This window comes from Polyergus mexicanus, unplaced genomic scaffold, assembly GCF_030449975.1.
Source record: "Polyergus mexicanus isolate NDT 795.1 unplaced genomic scaffold, iyPolMexi1.0 SCAF_2, whole genome shotgun sequence".
In the NCBI taxonomy this organism is placed as follows: domain Eukaryota; kingdom Metazoa; phylum Arthropoda; class Insecta; order Hymenoptera; family Formicidae; genus Polyergus; species Polyergus mexicanus.
This window is the reverse complement of record NW_027223322.1, coordinates 1369892-1390825: the sequence shown is the minus strand read 5'-3', so window position 1 is coordinate 1390825 and position 20934 is coordinate 1369892. Positions and strand designations below refer to the sequence as shown.

At 35.4% G+C, this 20934-nt stretch overlaps 1 protein-coding gene across 4 annotated transcripts in view; it reads left to right on the top strand.

Moving 5' to 3' along the window:
• LOC138943016 (uncharacterized) overlaps positions 1-20934 on the top strand; it is a 129817-nt gene that overhangs the window by 103221 nt on the left and 5662 nt on the right. For all 4 annotated transcript variants that reach the window (XM_070313559.1, XM_070313551.1, XM_070313545.1 and 1 more), the window contains exons 2-5: positions 17887-18006; positions 19113-19212; positions 19608-19741; positions 20495-20884. In XM_070313559.1, coding sequence (XP_070169660.1) covers positions 17927-18006; positions 19113-19212; positions 19608-19741; positions 20495-20884 — 704 coding nt within the window. In that variant the 5' untranslated portion in view covers positions 17887-17926. The remainder of the gene's footprint in view (positions 1-17886; positions 18007-19112; positions 19213-19607; positions 19742-20494; positions 20885-20934) is intronic.

Sequence of the window (20934 nt, the reverse complement as noted above, 5' to 3'; positions counted from 1 at the left end):
TTATATATATAATATTATTCATAAGAATCGTCGAGATCTCGCAACGCTGTTTAGCCGATGTAACATAAACTGCTACATAAAGCCAATCGTACTCTTTTACAACCAAACAGCTTTACGGCTCAGAGATCATTGAATAGGTGGAGTAAGTCTTGTGCATTTCCATCAGATTGCAGCATGTATGTACGTATAAGTATCAGAATTACGACGTACAAGCCTCTCCTCACTTACGAACGGTTCCGTTTAAGGAAAAATACGCTTAGGTCATGCAACTGCAGCTACTGCTGAAAGGAATCCAATTTGATGCGTGAATGCAACGACGCGGGCCGATATAAAAAGTAAAAGTAATTAGAGAGTAAAAAAAGGAACTGTATTAGAGAATATATTTTTTATATATTTTTTATATGTATATATTTATACAGATACAGATACTGCTCGTGATATATTTATTTGAAAAAACATATGAGAAATTTTTGCGAGCCAAAAAATTGAACCGTGCATTCAGAAAATTGAAATTGGACACGGAATATAAATAAGACGACACGCGTGAAAAACGCGCGCATTTGACGAAAGAACTGTAAAACACGGATCACATAAACATGGTCGCTTCTCCTCCTTTCGCTGCATACGTGATCCGGTTGCATTTGTGCATGCCCATCGATTCGAAAGTAGTATCGGCGGGAACGATACGGCAGGGTGGTATCAAACGCGGACGCGATACGACATCCCCGATATCGTTGCTGATGCGACGACGAAATCGAGTATCGGGGACGCTTTAAAGCATGTCGGGCGAACACACGGTCCGTCTAAATCTCTAAATCGTCAGCGATGCTCGCAGAACTGGAAACGCCCGCGTGACAATCGCGGATTATTAAACTCATGCCGTCCTCTATCAGTCCTCTATCAGTCATATCGAACCGTTCGACTTAGCGTTACACTTGAATGTCAAACGTGTGTTTGTGTGTGTCAGCGTGAGGGAACTATCGCGGGCGCGAAATGCGAGACGAAATTTCTACTTTGGCGCGATATAAAAAAAAAAAAAATTATGGAAAATAATATATATGCACGATTGCTCCTCTTTTCCCTCTCTCTTTCTCTCCGTTTTTTTTTTTCTCTCGTCAAGAAGAACAGGTGTTCGCGCGCACGGGACAGAAGCGCAAACTATGTAATCGGTCTCGTCCACGATAGCGGAAACTTTTCTACTTAAACTCCATATTGTTATTTTTTCGGGCATATTTCCTTTTTTTTTCCAATACTTCTCTCGGAATTGTTCTACATTCGTTATCATCGATGGATTCATTTGTGTTATCGGTATAATTATCTTTGGGTAAAAGTCTTCCGAAAATATTCTCCAATTGCAATTAGCGTGTGTTAGCATTCACATATTGTGGGAAATTTTTTTAACTTTCCGTCCTTTTCGCGTCTTCTTCGATCCTTTTGAAACATTATTCATCCACGTATGTATTTCTTCCACTTTTTCTAGTATCAAAACATATTGTTCAAGAATTTCTTGATATTCTTCGATCGCGAATAATTTATCATTATAAATAATAAATTATCATTCATTTTGCTAAACTTTTATTCACTCTACGTGTTATGAAGAGGGCTGTAATCACCTAATCCATGGTTAATTAAATCTGACGATCGGTTCCGACCTACTTAATACTTTGACCCCAGTTTTAATCCTTTAAAGTAAATTGAGGAAAGCGTTAGATACATATCATACGCACACAGAAATTCCATATTTTTCTTCATAAATTCAAAATTATGCATATCTCTTAACAAAATAAGACAAGAGGTAAGAGAAGGGAAGATACGGAAATATTTTCTTAAACATTGTCCTGCAAAATAATTTTTATTTACGATTATTTGACGCATTAATAACTGCGTTAAGCTCGGATTGGCCTATTCTTTTATATTCTCTTAATGAGTCCGAATAATTATAAATTAAAAATTAATAAATTAATCGTGAAACTAAGCATCGAGATAAAATCTAAAACATGAGAAAAAATTGAAAAACATATAATGTGGTTGTAAGGTATTATATAAAACGGAAAAGAATGTCGAAGGATTTAATTTCTCGCGTCGAGATGTAAATCGATTGATATCCAAATTTCACAGAATAAAGCTTTTCTATCTCGATAGTTAATCCGTTATCTGAATCGTTGGCTACAAAAGAGCTTTCATAAACTTCAACCAGCGATTCGTATCAATCGTCATAAGAGATCGCGAGTCCAAAATGAAATCGCACACGTCAATTTTCGCCCACGCGAGAAATGATAGCTGTCGCATTATATATATATATATACTACGTACTCTGTACAGTTACTGCAGTGATTGCAGTGGCAAGAATGACTAGGACATTATCTCGCCACTGCAGCCAATCCTCCCGACATGCATCGTCTCTCTACGCGAATTCACTTAACGCGGTATGTGGTTTCGCCCGTAAATTACATGTGGCTTGCAGTTGTCATTCAGTTGTTATCGCCCATTACTCTGTCACGCGAGTCTGTCTTCAAATTATCGGCTTTACCTCAGCCAGGCAATCAAAGTATGCTTTATTTTATTCTTTAACTCGATGCGAAATAATTTAACAAATGTTACGCGCCAATATAATATTAAATAAAGTATACACATATAAAGATTAATCTTAAATTTATTAAAAAGTAGAAGGAAAATTAGAAAAGTGAAATATCTATTTCTTCAACTTTATTGGGCCTTAAAATGAACACAATCCAAAAAATCAATTGTCTACATGTATAAAATTTTATATGAATTTCTATAATATGAAAAAAAAAAAAAAAAAAAAAAAAACTAGATTGTTAAAACTTTTACATATCTTTTTAAGAAAAGGCTCGCACACAGAGAGAGAAATCATATTTGGATGCCCTAAATGTCTGTCCTTTGCTATATATCGGTTGTTCTAGTATCTGGTCCAGTGAACAGTGAACTATTTTTTTTCTATTTTTATTAAATAAAAGAAGCGCTGTAAATTTTCATTTCCTGCCAGCGACGTGACGCAACAACAAACTCTTCTAGATTGGAGAGCTAACCGCGGGCGATGGTCCTTTGTAAAGTTACAGGCCGTACACGCAAGAGCAACAAAGTGAACGGCCGAATAACTCGACGAGTGTAATGCCGCGTCGAGATTCTTTGCGGCCACCTCCGGTCTGTCATGCAAAACCACTCGCGAACAATGTACGGCCATCGGGCCTCGAAAGCCGCATCGAAGAGAAGATAACTTTATTATATGCCCGTTTTTCTAGATTCGTAATAAAGTAAACAAGAGGATGATGTTTCCTCGGAGCGCGGGCCAATATTATCTTCCTCGGCCTGAAATGAAACATCGTGCATCGTGTAACAAAGTACAAATGTAATGTAACAAAGAGAAGCAATAGAAAAAAAGGGGTAGTGAATGAGGGAAAGAAAGAGAGAGAGAGAGAGAGAGAGAGAGAGAGAGAGACTGACGAGAAAAAGATAAAACTTGCCGAGTAAACAATGGATTGACCGAATGCGACACGTGTACACGTGGATACACGTGGATATAGAAGTACGGCGAAAAAAATTTTTTTTTTTCGCATATTATCGGGTGTTGAAATTTTATTCGTTTTGACTGTACATTATATATATATATATATATATGTTCACATATACAAGATGAATGTTATTTATTCTATAAATAGTGAGTTGAAATTTTACATGTTACGTGATACACCGTGATCGATAATGCGAATGCGCCACCGGCAGGAGCGTTTTATCGCCTATATAAGGGTGGCGCAGAGGCCAGAGGACCATTGCCTCGGGATCCGAATTTATAAGATCTTGATTTTGATTCTCAAAAGATGATCGAATTGCAAAAATCGAATAGATATTAATGTGCGTATCGCCGTCACTTTCTTATGTTTATTTTATAGAGAATCGATTCGCTATATAATGTATTTATAAACATGAATCTCTCGAATTATATTAAAAATCTTTGTTGCAATTAAAAACATCAATTTTCATCTGAATTCTCGTATTGATCAAAACATATCAGGATTGATATTTTAGTAAATGTAATAAATTTTAACATGCTATGAATAAGGCCTTAAAAATTAATTGTTAGTAATAATTAATTTATTCTTGCAGCATTATGTATTAATATCTTTAAGCCGCGACACGCCCTATCTATGCCATGAATAATTCCGATCGCGGATGTATTATCGGCAGGTGATTATAGCTATAGATATAGCCAATTTCGAAGATCTCGCTATGCTCGGACAGATCTAACGCCTCGTAATTGCCATTGAACCTCCGCGTCCAATTTCGTCTGACATTTGACGTGCACGCGCGAAGTATCTACGTCTACCTATATCAATCCTGACACTTTTAGCTTTTTATACACATATAATATTACATCTGTTAATCACACATCGATGTAAAAATTAAAAAATCATATATATAATAAGAAGTAAATTTTAATTTTTCTAGTATTTTAAAAAATTTTTGTTTTCTAAAATGGTATCAAACTAAATTCGTATGATATTATATCATTTTATAACGATTATAATAATGATATAAGATCATAGAAAAATTCAAAGATCCGGAAGAGTAGAATAGACGAAATAATATAGGAGAGGACGCAATTAATTATTTTATAATTATTTTTAATTTAATATTTATAATTTTTCTGGTTTGTCTTTTTCATAAACTGTGACGAGATACTTTCAATCATCAAATATGTCAGAATAAATAATGTATTCCTTTCTGTGCCGAACTTTATAAGATCATAACTGAGGGGCTTGATGTGCAAAATAGTGATGTAAGTGCACATTTGGAGGAAAAAGTATCGCGCTATGTGTGCCAAGCATCTTCTGTAAGAAGCTGATTTGTTCGAACACGTTTGAAAGAGAAACTATAAATTTCTCCGATCATATCGGAAGGTCAGAAAAGCACAAGGGACTTCGTCCTCGACGGTACAAAGGAAGGATACTTTGATGTATTTTAAAATGTCTTAACGTGGCTTCGCAAGCGGATGGGATTTTAGCGAGCTTCGCGCGACAGACGGCTTATGACAATATTGATTCACGGCTCGGTGTATTACATTTACATTCACGTCTTGTCACGGGCGAACCACCGCGGGGACAAGATCGATGCGTACAATAAAGAGTTTATAATGTCGAAATTCCTGTATTATAAATTTAAGATTACATTCGCGAAAGAGATTAAAACGGTAATGGTAGATAAAAATGTAATATAGAGGATTCTACAAGTCTTAACTTCGAAATCTTAACTTCAGTAATAGAATTTGATCTTTTTTTAGCGAATTGATATAACGAGGAAGGTTATCGATTTATGACTTTTCTAATGTTCGATATTATATATATATATATTTTTTTTTTTAATTTGTAACTATGAAGAGATACAAATTTGTTCAAAATTAATTGAAAAAATATTTTTTATTCGCCTCTCTTTCTAAAGAATAGTTTGCTGATAATCCTTTTAGTCGTTAACTTGAAATTTATTGATGCTTCAAAATCACCGAGAAAGAAAATCAATTTCTCTTAAAAAAAAAGAAGAGAAAAAACCGCTATTAAAAATCACGTCGCAAATATTGTCAATCATACTTTATTCGATTTGATATTTTCTGGCAGAATTCTGGAACATCCCGCATAGTTTCGTGTTCTTTAAATATGCAATTTCTTCGATTAAATTTAAGATCAACTACGAAACTTAAATACACGGGTGAAACTTTTTTTATCCCTTCAAGCCATGAAATTTTTCAGAACGCTGCAATGTTTTTACATACGATGAAGGGATCTGCGTTTGATTTTCTTTGATCCTTTTCATGTTAATATTTACCTTTTCATGTTAATATTTACAACACAGTAATATTCGCATTGCATTGCAGTCGATAGTACTACGTTTGACGCATCTTTCGTTATGAAACGCATTTACGCGTGTAGCAGACAGGCGGTCGCAGAGATCCTTCGGCGTACTCTGTGCACGTAACGTCATAAAATTACCGGCGAGAGAATTGCGTTTGCGCTGCACTACCGAAAAGTTTTCCGATAAAACCATCACGTTCGCGAAAAAGCCCTCCCCTCCTCTCCTACTCGATTTTCGGTAAATCGTTTTCCGACGCGGTCGGATACTTTCGTCGAGTCTCTCGAACGCCAACGCGTCTCTTCGTCACACACAAACTTGGTTCCCGAATATTCTTGACGTTTGCATATCACTCGGATAATCTGCTTATCATACGAAGAAAGAGAGAGAAAGATTTTTTTCAATATTTTTAAATTACATTAATACAGATTTATCTTACGAATTAAAACGGAATAAAAAAGATTCAAGCCAAACACGATTTTTCCATTCTGCAGAATATAAAAATTTACACTGTTTGGAGCTTGAAAAATTCATTCAAACTAAAATGTTGAATTTTTATGAGTTGGAAATGTGATTATCTGTTGATGTTTCCCTTTGCCCTTTTATGGCATCGAGATATTTAAATTGATCGAAATTTGAATCTTTCTATGGGCCTGTATTGCTAGTTAATCAGATATCGTTCGCCATGTAGAGGAGCATCTCCGATTTCAGCGAAATGCATTTTAACACGATACATGTGAGTTATTTAATTTTAGAGAGAGATAGATAGAGAGAGAGAGAGAGAGAGAGAGAGAGAGAGAGAGAGAGAGAGAGAGAGAGAGAGAGAGAGAGAGAGAGAGAGAGAGAGTATATAAAGTGCGTAGTGTAGGTCCTGCGGGAAATCGAGTAGATAAAATTAAAATTAAATTTTTGGAATATCAAAGAGCATGACATCTTTTGCTTTTACGTTTTATCATCTTTTTTACATTTACGTAAAATGTCGCAAAGCAGATATCGTAACGCCAAAGTTTTATCGATTAGTACCGTTATTACTACGAATTATGACGAGGAAACGTGCAATGGAACGCGTCCAAAGAAATCAATAAACTTATTCATAATTTACATTGCGCTGACAAGATCATGGAAGATCAAAGTATTTCACTAATCTACTTCTGAAAAATCAATCACTATCACTGACTGATTTCCTTTTCAATGAGATTACTGTTTGCAGTGCTATACTAATGACAGAAACTATTGTTCCTCAGTGATAATATACTGATTCTATTCGAGAGAATATGAAATTTAAGATACCTTCCTCGTATTCGCGTGTACAATGCAGGGAATCGTATAGAGAAGCTTTACCAGCAGCCTTTCCGAATTGAGCTTTCTTTTGTCAGCAGGAAACTTGAAATTGAATCTGTCGCGTTAAGGACAAGTGACTTATCTCGCAGGAGCATGCAGTATGCTTTCACGGTATTATCTTTACATTTGCAATCAGTATTGTTGCGGGATGGAAGCTAGAACTTTAGACAATAACGCGTGCCGCGCGTCCAATGACAATTATCAAACGATTGAATAAAACGAAACTTCGTTAATATTGATGTATAGTGATGGCGTAGTCATTGTGTTTCACGGAACTAGGATGGTTGAATTACATAACTGGAATTAGTCATTTCGTCGGATTTTCGATGAGATGGAATAAAAAAAAAAAAAAAAAAAAAATTGATACGTCACAGTGCAGAAATGAAAGTTGACGTAAAATATTGACAATCCGCATTTGCCCGATGAATCATATCGGTTTTTCTTTTCGATACATTTTCAATATATTATTTTCAAAAATATTTGTCGTTACTGAGAAAATTTTCGTACCAATATAGAATTGCTAGGAAGCTATATAGTACAAATATTAAAATTTACAAAAATTTACAGTAATTACATATAAAGATTTTTTTATAGTAAAATTACACGAGATTGAATCGGTCGATAATGATCTGCGCGATGTTTGTCCATTACACGTGAAACTATCGTAGAAAAGTAAAATCCTTATTACATCTTCACGAATTCGCTCGCTGTTCACTTTGGAAATGGCAGCGGGTTATTCAATTGTAGATACCCTACCGTCAATTTCTCTGCAAATCGTGTAAACAGTACACAGGGAATATAATCGATGCATAGTAGTCATCTTTGTGCGAGCTTATTCTCCTATCGATTAGAAATCCATTTAGCTAGGATAAATGGCGTTAGACAATGGCTCGCATTCAACAAGTAATGAAGCTAAACGATCAGTGGACCACCTAGTTACCAGCCGAATCAACGGACCTAGCGATCTCGAGTGCTCATTCCAAGTGTAAAATTTTCATCGACAATCGAAACCCTATGTCGACAAAAAAGAATACTGTTAACAAAGCCGTATCAACTATTCGAAGACTTGCACAAAAAAGGAATGCGAATATCATCTGTATGTTATATTTTTAATATTAATTTTTTTTTATAGAGAAATTGATATTAATTAATTTTTAAAAAAATTGGATAAAAATGCAAAGTTTTATTACGCATGAATTTATATAATTGTAGGCTTACAATAGTTTCGAACTCTTTTTGTCTTGCATATTTTTCATTCCGCGCGTCCTTTTACATAAATTCTCCTTTAAATCCAACCACGTAAATTTATCACAAGACATTTCTGCTGCAAATATTCCGGCAGCCCTACAGATATAATCGATTTCGGTTTCGTATCTTATTTTCGCCCCGATTTCAGTTCGCGGAGAGAAAGATCTGCGGTCGCGAAAGTTTTCGCATCTTTATTCGTTATCATTTTTCTTCTCAACGAGCACGTTGAATGGGAGAGAGAGAGAGAGAGAGAGAGAGAGAGACACCCGAGAAACGGATGTAGAGGGAGAAAAAGAAATGTGGACTTTCGAAAAGATAAGAAAGACGAGTGCGAAAGAAGAGAGATCTTGATAAAAACTAGCAAAGTAGGTCGCGGACTACCAAGTTGTCTCTTGTTCATTATTTCCGTTTCTCGTTCACGCGCGTTATTTGCCGTTTCCGTTCAACTACGCGCGTGAAGATGACGACAGAAAAGGAAAACGGGATGAGCAAATATATATATTTAATGATCGAAATATTACATGGACATCGTTCGTACATTAACGTCTAGTGTGATTCAATTTCCGAGACTGATTTTGTTCGAAAAATCAAATTGTTAGATAGATTCTGAATGCGGCGTTCTCTTCTCTATCTTCTCTTCTCTGGTGAATAAAACTACGATATATATATTAATGATATATAAATATAATTTTACATTTACAATTTAATATAATTTTCAGAAAATGAAATGTCATCGGAGTCATTCAACTCGGTTTACACATTTCGCATATTTTTTTCATCTCTTTGAAAAATTTCTAGCAAATTTTTTTTTCTCTTTTCTAATCGCCTCTCTCACTCTGAACATCCGTCGTGTTCATTGTGTTCACCACCGCGCGATTCAGCTGTCTATTCGTCTTTGGAAAATACACTGGCAACCCATGAAACCGACAGCTGGCGGGTGTGGCTTAATAAGTTTCGTCGTTCATTCAGGCAGCAGTTCAGGACAACGCAAGGAAAATAAGAGAAGGGACGAATGCGAGAGGGTGCGGTGAACTAAGAAAGACGATGTGTCGGCCGAGAGGATGAGAGGAGAGACGAAGGAAGAATCTCCAATAGTCCAATACCCCCAGCTAGAGCTTAAAGCTCTTTGTCTCTATCTCTCTCTCTCTCTTTCTCCGGATACCGGGATGCCAATAGCTAGCCTGCCTCGGGCTGTGTTCCTGCGTATCACGATAGGTCGCACTAGTACAGACGTACTGGTACCATACTACCATTTATGTTGCACGTCGATATATCATGTGTAAGCCACAATAACCAGGCGGAATTTGTAAAACAAATATATTCATATAAAGTATAAAGCGTAAGCTCGCTGTAAGCTCTCTGGTTGTAAGCAGTCTTTGCAGTTTTCGACATTCGCGCGTATTCAAATGTAATAAATGCTCGGGGTATATGATATGCGCGCAGAATACGAATGTAGTATATTATTTATCGTTAAATTTCTAATGTATTTGTACGAACTTTATGACATATCGATCATTGTGTTTGATCGAAGTCTGATTTTAATTCGGCGCACGCTTCGATGCTTGAATCGCGACGCAAATTATATGACGGACACGAGTATGAATCTATTTTGTATACGTTACACGTGGAGAAATAATCTTATTACAACGCGCTCTCCATTATTTCGATAATATCGCCCGAGTATCAATGATTTGTGAAAACGTCTGCAAGAGACACGAGTAGAAGCCGTGTACTTTACAAATAGCAATTACAAAAAGAATCTAATTTATTCAGCTTAAACAACATTGAATAAAAAAAAAATAATAATACATAATTGCATGATTCATATGCTTTAATAGAAAAACTTTGCAAATTTCTCAGAGATAAAATTCCATGAAGGACAGATAGCTACAATTTGTCGAGAAGAAAATTATTGGCAATTACTTTTGCGCCACAACTTTTTCTAACTTTATTCTTTTCCGCATGCTGCGATGAGTCTTGCTATGCTTGTGTGATCCATCGCTACAAATCGTCGATCACTGCCAATCACGTCTATAATTTTTTTGATTCGAAATCACAAATATATGTTGTGTGTTAAATTTTAGCAAAATTTATACTAATTTTAGTATAATTAAACATTTCTATTAAACAGAATTGAGGAAAAAAAAAAGCTTGCGACTCTTGGTGATAACATATATTAATATTATGCTGCTATATAAACGTCAAAGAGAACTACTATATAAGATGCTCGAGATAATTGCATGAAATATTCAAGCGTGTAATCTAACGAGAACGAATCAGATATCGGAATCAAGTTCATCGATCTAATAATATATAATGACCAGATGCAGAGAGCGCGAAAATAGAACTATGTCACGACAAATCGAGAATCTCATGCAATTGTGTCACACGATATATTTTCGAACAGCTGATTCACGTTGCAAGCGTCGGATTCTTTTAATTATTATCTCGCGATGCTTGAGCCTTGCAAACGAGCGGTGTTCCCGGAATTCGTCGGGGATATGGATTTTTCTCTTCGACCTTGTAACGTGGTCTTCGTCCTCACGAGGGTGAGTGGTAACAGTACGACGAAGTTGTACTATTGTTGTGGCGAAATCGATAAGTGTTATAAACGCGCAGCATACGTATAATCATTATATATATATTACGAGAATAAATCTTGCCTTTACAATCTTGCGCTTTAACTTTAACTATTTTGCTACGTATTTACTATTCAAGTAATCGCGTAATACGTTCTTAAAGTAAAAGGTTTTATTTAAATCTCTTTTTAATTAATTAAATGATAAAACAGGGACGTCAACGACGAGACGTTGGGACAGCGAAGCTATTAATTTTAATAACGACGCCATAATTTTATCTATGATAAATATATTAAGATCAAAAATAACATTCTCATCGGTAATATTCGCTCAAAAACGATGATAAAAAAATTTAATACACTTATTTGTCTCGTGCAAAATATTCTTTGGTTTCTCTCGTCTCTTCAGCCCCGAAAAATGACACTTGGGGTGTAAAATATCTCGCTGCGACAGATGTATACGGTCTTACAGAGTGATATTTTTCATATTGTGTAGCAGTTTTTCGCGCCGCAGTAGAACTAGACGGAATATGGTCGGCCGCTCGAAGGAAGGATTTTTCTTCGCGCTCGACGAATGAACATATAATATTGTACATGTCTGTATAAAATGTTATGTTTGCTGGATAAAAGAAGAAATTTGTTTAATTAATGAATATATATTTACATTATATATATATATATATATGTATATGTATATCTGCATCGCGTTATTTATTAATATTATTAATATGTGTCTATTGTCTGCTTCGTTTCTGCCTATATTTCTGTAAATTAGTCTATTAATCTTGATCGAGGAAAATGCCGACGATTAATATTTCAGAGATCGCGAACCATTTTGAATTACGTCATTCTATCCCGAGGGTCCTATCGTTCTTCCTCTATAATGGAACAAAGTAATTGCTTCCGCTTTATATTCTTCGTTTAAATCGGACGGCGACTAAGGCAGCGATTGAGGCGAAACGCGAAACTCGACAAAAGGAAGCCTTTGAATGCTGGCTATTGCCATAAACGATTCTTATTGCTTGACAGATTAAAATTAATTTTTCATGGCAATAATATCGATTTTTATATCGGATAATAATACTAACTCTCTATCTTTTACAACAACTTATTATAATAAATGATACAGATATATGTATAAGAGCAAGTAACACATTTTACTGATAATATTAATGAATATATATATAAAATTACATTATCGTTTAAAACCCGAATGGAATTATCATCTCTCAAAGAGCATCGAACCGCAAAGATCTCTTGATGTAATACTTGCCACGAGTGACGATGCATCTGAGTGCATTATTAACATGGAAGTCGGAAGGTGGCCAACCTCCAGTCTCCACCCAGCTTTCAAGGTAATTAAATGGACTGTCGAGGGTGAGGTGGGAGGGAGGGGTGGGGGGGGTCGACGGACCGGCAATAAAAGCTTTAGCTTGGCGCGAAGAAGGCCACGTTGTACTTATGCATGCTTACATTGCTTGCGTGTTCTCGACAACGGATTTAGGACGTGAAAAACGCGAGAAGTCAAGCTTGCGTGGCGATAGATAAAATATATTAAATAAAAAAAAACAAAAAAAACAACACTATTTTATATAATATTTATATAAAGATATAAGACTTATCTCGCAACAAGAGAGAATTATAGAAACGTCGGTGTGCTTCTCTCCCTCCGTTGTACAAAGCGATCTCTTCTAATGATGTCATGACGATAATTGCATTATTCTTTGCAAATTCTGATCTATCTTATGCTTGCGTGGGCATTTTTAAGCGAAGGTGAAACGACGGATCGATCTTCTCGTCGTAGCTAATTTGCTTGACTTATGGCATAAGATCACGCTAAAAGAGAAATAGAGAAAGAGAGAGAGGGAGAAGGAGAGACAGAAAGAGAGAATATCAAGTTGTATAATTCAGAATTTCACGATAGTGTGTCTTTCACTGGATAACATTTCAACTTTATTCGAAAATTCTCTTGTTTCAAGATAAACGCTACTCGAAATAATGATTATTATTTTGCTCGCTTGTACACGTGTAAATCTTTCAAAGTGCGGTGTTTAAAAAAAATTTGTTTGCCGTTCGCGCGAATTACCTTTTACTACTACAAATGCGGCAAATAAATTGATGAGAAATGGATGATGTCCAAAAAGACCAAGAGAGAGAGAGAGAGAGAGAGAGAGAGAGAGAGCAGAAATTCAGACATACAGAGAATGAGAGAGAAAGAGAAAGACAGGGAGAGATGGAAGCGCTGATGGAATCCATCGCACTCTTGCAAATCTGATTACGTTGCCCCGCTAGCTGCGACCATAGTCATTTACTACTACTCTTTGGAATACAGCTAGCGTCGATATACAGATAATCCTCGCATGTGTGCGCGAACGTGTCGCATGGCTCACCAGACTCCGATGAGCCGCGACCATCTCGAAAATCGAATAGGGGTTTGTCTGAGCCATTGATTTCCGCCCCGTTTCAGGCTCGAGAGATTTGAGGAAAACGCATGGAAAGATGGAATTGCGAATATTTACACGCGCGCACGGACTGCTCTCGCACCGGAAGTAAATGGAATGAGGAAACGGTTGACGAGGCTGAAAAAAAAAAAAAAAAAAATTTGATTGACTCAATCATCGCAGAGACATGCGTTGGCGTGTGTGTTATATAAAAGGATCAGCTCTTCGGAAATAGAAACGAAGCTCTCGCAATAGATCTATTCTATAGGCCTCTCGTAAAAGATATTACGAACAAGATGCAAATGTTCTTGACGATAATATCTTCGTTTACAATTGTGAATTATATTTTCCCTGTAATCAATTTTTTTTCAATTTATTCCGCAAAGAGAGGCTGATTAATCTTTTGTTTGCTATCATCGATTTAATTCATGTCAATAATTTTTACTGTTGACGTACAATAACGAGTTATAAGTTAGTTTAATGTATTGATGTTATATAATGTAAAATACGAAGATTACATTTCGTGATAAATTTTGATAAAATAATGTCTGTCGTCGACAATTCCTTTTCGCTGAAATTAAATTTGTTACTTCGACAGAATTTTACATCGATCGTGCATCTGAATTATCAATTATTATTTCATTTTACCACGATTAATAATTAACTAAGGTAATTAATAGTTTATTTAAATTAAATACAAGCATAGCGGTCGACAAATATAACATATATGAAGCGTTAATATCTTTTTTGTTTAAATATTTAACGGGCATGCGATGGTAATATATCGAAGTTGTTTCTTTTTTCTCTGGGAGGAAAATTTTTTCCCGGGGTTAGCCTTGCAGTTATAAGAGGACCTAACAGAGGAAGGGCCTCCTCAGGGGCTTCTTTTCCACGCTCCTCTGACATTCGTCTATTCGGTTTACGTACAAAAGGGAGGATGCGAAGCAGGACAAAGGAAAAAAAGAAGCTCTTGGTGCGCGTTCTATTGTAGATTTCTGCTCTTTCGCGAACTCTCTCCTCCTTTCTCGCACTCCAGCAACTATCCCTCTTCTCCTCCTTCTCTCGAACAATTTCCTTCCCTCCTTTGAGGCTGTTCTTATCTCCGGATAACGGCGGAAGGAGGAAAACTCTCTCACGAGAGGAGTGAGTCGAGAATGCGCGGCAGTCTCGAAATTCCACGCGATCCAAAGTCATATTAAATTCGCCTAACGGGTGACCCAGTAACCCGCAAGATCGTAGCCTCGTTAATTTTCGCGGAGCAACGCGTTTCTTCTAATTTTTGGAGAATGACGAGCAGATCGATGGCCAGATGTCATACCGAGTACAAACGACCCGTCAGCATCTAAAATTGACTGACAAGCAAATATACCATATACAAGAGTTTAGAATCTACTAAGATTATTGACTTTATTTAAAACGAAATTTATATATACACAGTGTATAATTATACACAGTCTCCATTCATATCTGCGAGGCAGTTTTGGCGAAAAAACAATTACATGATCATAATTAATATCTTTCGCAATTATGTACGGATAAATTTTTTGAAATACTTAAAATCGATCTTCTCTTGGCGAAAATGTCAAGAAAAAGATCGTCGTCTTCAATTTTTTAATTTTTATCTCTTCGTATCTTGATGATTAAACTTCGAATTAAAATTCTCTCTTAAGATCTTCTTAAAATCATAACTAAAAGTATTTCTATCTTTTGCTACGCTTACGTCCTGAAACTTTACTAAAGTTCACTGAAGATACTTCGTCTTTAATCGCTTACTGCGAGATTATTGATTTCTCGATTTTCTATGAAAGAGTTCGCATATCAATGAATCTGCCATTAAACTTGAGATGGGCAAATATTATAATTTATAGTTTTTAATATTCGAAGAAAAAGAGAGAAGCGCGCGCATTTGAAGCAATAAAAATACGTACTTTGAAAACAGAACCAACAGAGTTAATATATAATATTGCTCGATAAAGTCCTTCTACATATAGACAGAACTAAATATAATTGACGACAATGCAATTCCGATAAACTTAATAAAAAAATTATTTAGTGAAGCAGGATATTTGATTTGAGAAGTCAAGCGTGTATTAGTCAAATATCCGGCAAATATTTAATCTACATCCCTAGTTCCCTCGGGCATTTCTCGATGTATGCTACGCAGACGAGAGTACTTTGCGATAGACTTTCAATATTTTATTTCCTTTCCTCTGCCTCTCCTCGTCCCGATATACCATCCTTATAGTGTAAATTTAAATCAGGTCCAACCATTGATAAAACGGAAAATATTATTTACGGTATGCCGGGTATGTGAAATATTTATATAACGGAAAAAGTAAGAAAACATTTAACAAATATCTATTTTATCGGTCCTTTTTTCTCTAATGTATTATAAATCTAATATCGTTAAATTGTCCAAATTGTGTGTTAATTTTAACGTGAGTATAAATTTTTTCAGCGCAAATTTTTACTAATACGTGTATGTGTGTGTTAAAACTGCTATGAAAATTACATATAGAAAAACTGTCGGGCGTATGTTACGGGGATTCAGAATATGAGATAGGGGTAAATTAGAAACTATGGATGCGGCGCATTATGTTCTTCGCAGCGCGATTGTGAATTTACAGTGTCTCTCTCATAAATATGGATCAGACAACACAGAGAAAGTTCAAAGTTTATCGGAATCTACCATTTAAAAGCGAACGTAGAGAAGTACAGAAGCCGCATTAGCAACTATACATCACGTCGACGATTGGATTTTATGAGATATTAATCAGCTTATTGTCTTAGTTTATTATACACGGGTGTATTATTGAGCTTGAGCTGACTGTTGACTGAAAATAAATTTATACGCATATTTATGCGATATTTGCGTTACAAAATCCAATTTCATTCTTTAACAGAAGATCATAAATCCAATTTAAGTGCGTCACGAGATCAAAACTTCCAAGGTAACGGACGTATTTACCAAATGATTTACACGTGTGAATTATAAATGACAGTTCGTCAAGTTCGATTCTGCAACTTTACGAACTATTGGTAATAATGAGAAGATGAAAATATGTGTATATAATCTATTTCGTATGAAATTTGGCTTTAGATTACTCTTAACAAACATACTTATTGTTAGAATATATTTAATGTCTATCTATGGTGGATAAAAAAATAAATAAATCGGGATGTTTATAGAATTTTTCTATATTCTTTATAGAGTTATTTGCACATATTTTTAAATAAATATAATCTTTCTACATTTTGTACGAAACACGAAACAGTCTGTAAAGATATTTTATGTAATATTTATTTTATTATTTATAGAATTAGTTTTTTTTATAATTCCAAAGTAAGACTTAATTTAAGAATTACATCTTGCCGAAAGAATTGTGCGCGAAAAAATTCACATAAAAGGTGCACATAAAAGATACATGGATATTTAATTTTTGTTTTGGACTTATATTCTTTGACGACATTTTAATTATATAAATGATAATGTTTAAGTATGTATGAAATATTCTGTATATGTGAATTAATATAAAATATAATATCTGCGTTCCGTCAAATATCCAGAAGCACAACGTGTTTAACCCGAGGGATTTTAAAAATCTCGGCTGCTTTAACATAAATGTAACTTGCATGTAATAGTCTAGCTCTTGGCTGACTCTAGTCATTGCTCTTTATTCAAGAGTAACAATAATATTTTCACATACGTATTGTATATGTATGTAACAACATTAAAGGTATTCACGATATTCGTGAAATCAAGATATCATATGAGAAGATATTTTATATTTTTGTTGAGGGAAAAGAAGCAATCGATTTTTAGATGCTAAATTAAACATAAGTTCTCCCGAGGTATCTTTCAGATCTTCTTTAGCCTTTGTTTCGTTAAAAAGGACGAAGGAGAAAGCAACTATATTGAATAGATGTACTTCAGAATCCCCTTTGCTTTCTCCCGAATCTCGAGCTGAAATCTTACGCGCTGTTAATTGCCACTATTGTTTCCGCTAAGAGAAAGAGTAGCTAAAGAACAAAAGTGCTACTTTGTAGAGGCACACCATCCCCTCCTTAACACCCCTGCTTATACTCAGTACTTGGTGCTCCTCTATCAAATCTGTGGTCGATCGATTCCAGCCACGTACGTGTATTCAAATCAACCATACATTTAGATTAGAGGAAAGATTTTATTCCTCAAATAAAATCTTCTATATTATTTCAATATTATTCCGTATGTTATTTTACAATCATATACATACACATACAAACGCTTACATGTAATTAAGTATTGTAGATTTACGGCGAATATTTTTGCACCTGCAATTGCATATCAAATAATGATGAAAGATAAATATACTTTGATCGTCTCTTGAATATAAACGGATGGCATCATCTTAACGAATTTATCCTTGTATGTTTCAGGCTCTGCTTGTAAGATTTATCGGATTTAGCACTCGCAACAATGGGCTGGGCTATCACCGGTCTCGGAGTAATCTTGGTCATCGTCATCGCTGCCGGAGCTACACTTGTTCTTTGCAAAAGGTAATTATGATACCGAGATTCGCGCCGCGTGTAGTGAAATAGAATTCTACAACACCACGCGACACATAAAATTCAATTTTTAAAATAAAAACTGTTAGCCGATCAAGGGCCATACAGTTATAGTCGATTTTTTTAAGGACTTTCTTGCGGATTACTTAAAGAAGAATTGCTTATTTATACGCGTTTGTATGCATTCACACATATACGGTCGAGAAATGAAAAGCGACTCTAAGATCTTTAGGCTTCTCAATCCTTCTCGGATGATCTTTCCTTCATTTTTGACGAAGTGCCGCAAGAATATAATAATGCACCCTAGATATTGTTAAACGCGTTAATGCGTGCAACAGGTGAAACCATCATTCATAGCGAGTAATTATTGCACTAGTAATTCGGTGTCCGTCCAAGAGACCACAAGTTTGATCCATTCTTTTCCGTGATAATAAATCGAGACTCGTTTCACCCGATAGTAACATTACAGGGAGAACAATTAAACTTTAGTTCATATAATTGTTTCACGAATAAACATAACTAATTATTATATCGTGGAATGCAATGATATAGTAAATGCGATTAGTAAATGTGTGAAGCAAATTTTATACAAGTAATTTACTTAATTAAAGTAGAAAATCTTAAATTTATGTTTAAAATGCTCTTGTTACATGCTAAAAATTATCCTATGCAACAACAAATATAAAACAAGAAAAAGTGCAACAAAATTATTTATTTACTAAATTAATTTATTTATATAATACTCTTCGTAATTTGGAAATTATATAAAAAATTCAAAAGATATTTCACAAAATATGATACGCAAACAAACATTCAAATAGATTCGCGCGTTCAAAATTGATGTTTAAAAAAATTAGCGTATAATTTACTTTCAAGTTATTCTAATAAACCTAATAAATCCAATAAATCTAATTAATATTGCAAATTTAACACCTTATAAAAAAATCGGACGATCAATCGACTCGGACCATCGCATTTCGCCCTTTGCTCTATTACGCTGTCTCCGATATTTCCGTGTTACGATCTTGAACAAGCCCATTATCTTGTGGCATAGGCATAATTAGCGCTTAGCTTCTGTAGTTGCGTCAATCTCGCAGATATTGCATCGGATGGCAATTTGGCACGAGGAATGTTTGGAGCGTCTGCGAGGAATGGAGACAGAGGCTTTCTTGGCTTTGGGCACCGCGGGAGGAAAAGGTAATGTATATTATCGAAAAACATAAGTTAAGTTATATATTCGTGGATTCCACCAGGAAGCTTTTATTATAGCTCTTCGTGCGTAGCTCACAGTGATATCATCGGAAAGATATTGATTTACATGATTACTTGGCACAAATTCTTTTCTCTATTTTAAGATGAAATTGATAAAACTGATCGAATTTATCTAGAGGCTTTTAAATATTTTTTTCTCCGATCTGATAATTATATTATCTATGAAACTATACTCTTGTGCGATAATTATGTCAACATTTTTAAGCGATTTTGATTAAACGCGAATTTTCTTATTCAGAAACTTTAGAATTTTCTTCAGTATTCTCGTTCTTTTATATATCACTTCGTATCACCATTTCTAACGATGATACTATTTGAAGGTGGGATTGGTGAAGGCTCAGCATCCGACCGCCCAGACAATACCAGGCCTATATCGTCAAACTGGGAATACCTCTCAACATCTCCTGCATAGCGATAGCGACCTCCGGCTAGATGCGCAAGGCGCCTTTACCAGGTATGCGACCGATTCGATAATTAAATCTTCGCACAATTTTACGATATTGGTATATATGACTGGAAAAGCGTGAACACAAGAGGAAGAAATTCAGCATGACTTTGGAGAAGATCTTAAGCGAGAAGATGTTTAAACAAGTTTCCGGAAAAAAAAGTTTTTTCTTTCGACTAAAATTAATTTGAAATATCTTTCCGCTGCTGATATTAAGCTCTGACAAAATATTTTATGCAAGAGCGTCTCAAAACATAATTAAATTAATTGCGTATACACACACATATATTTGTAACTTTGAAGAGATTAATTAAGTCAAATTGGAATATTCTATATCACTCATTGTTATTGCAAACTGAAGGCTGTCGACAGCTAATAAATAAATCATTTGACGCAAAAAAAATCTTAAATACTTTACAGCTTTCTTCGATTAATTAAATCCTCGATCGCATCTGTTTTCATCAAAAATCAAGCAAAATTAAAATATTCTAAATACACACATAAATATTCTAAAAAATAAAAAATATTCTACTCTATTATATCTTAAAAAAAAAAAAAAAGATTTCTTTGTATTCACATATATATTCTTGATAAAGTAAAACTAAATCATATTGGAATTTATAAAAAGCCGAGAATTCTGAAATGTTTTATATTTATTTTTATATTCATTCACATACGTACACGCGCGCGCGCACACACATATACACATGCCTCACTCTACGCGTGTAGAATATATTATACCACTCACATACTGTTATACAGATTTGAGGCTGTCGACAGGGATTTACATCCGCCCCTCGGCAGCAGCACGATACCGCCACAACCGCTACGACCAGCTCCTCAACCACGACCGACCGCTCGTCCGAGGCCGTCGCCACTTCAGACGCCGAGCACCGTCGACTACCTGAAGATGCACGAGGCCGGTCCAGGTCCGCTGACGCCGCCGCCGTCGTTGCAGAGAGGATCGATACGATCGAGAGCCACCGGTCCGTCCGTGTTTCTCTTTCAGAGTGAGCCATCGAAGAATCACGGCCCTTTCCCGCCATCGATCGAACATTCCGCCTTCTTATTCGACGATTCGAAAACGATAGCAGAAAGTATTCAGATGACGCCTTATACCGAACAGAACCATATAGATTCCAGATCTATCAGGTATACGATATATAATAAAAATTATGAAATCTTTTATATATAATTGTGTG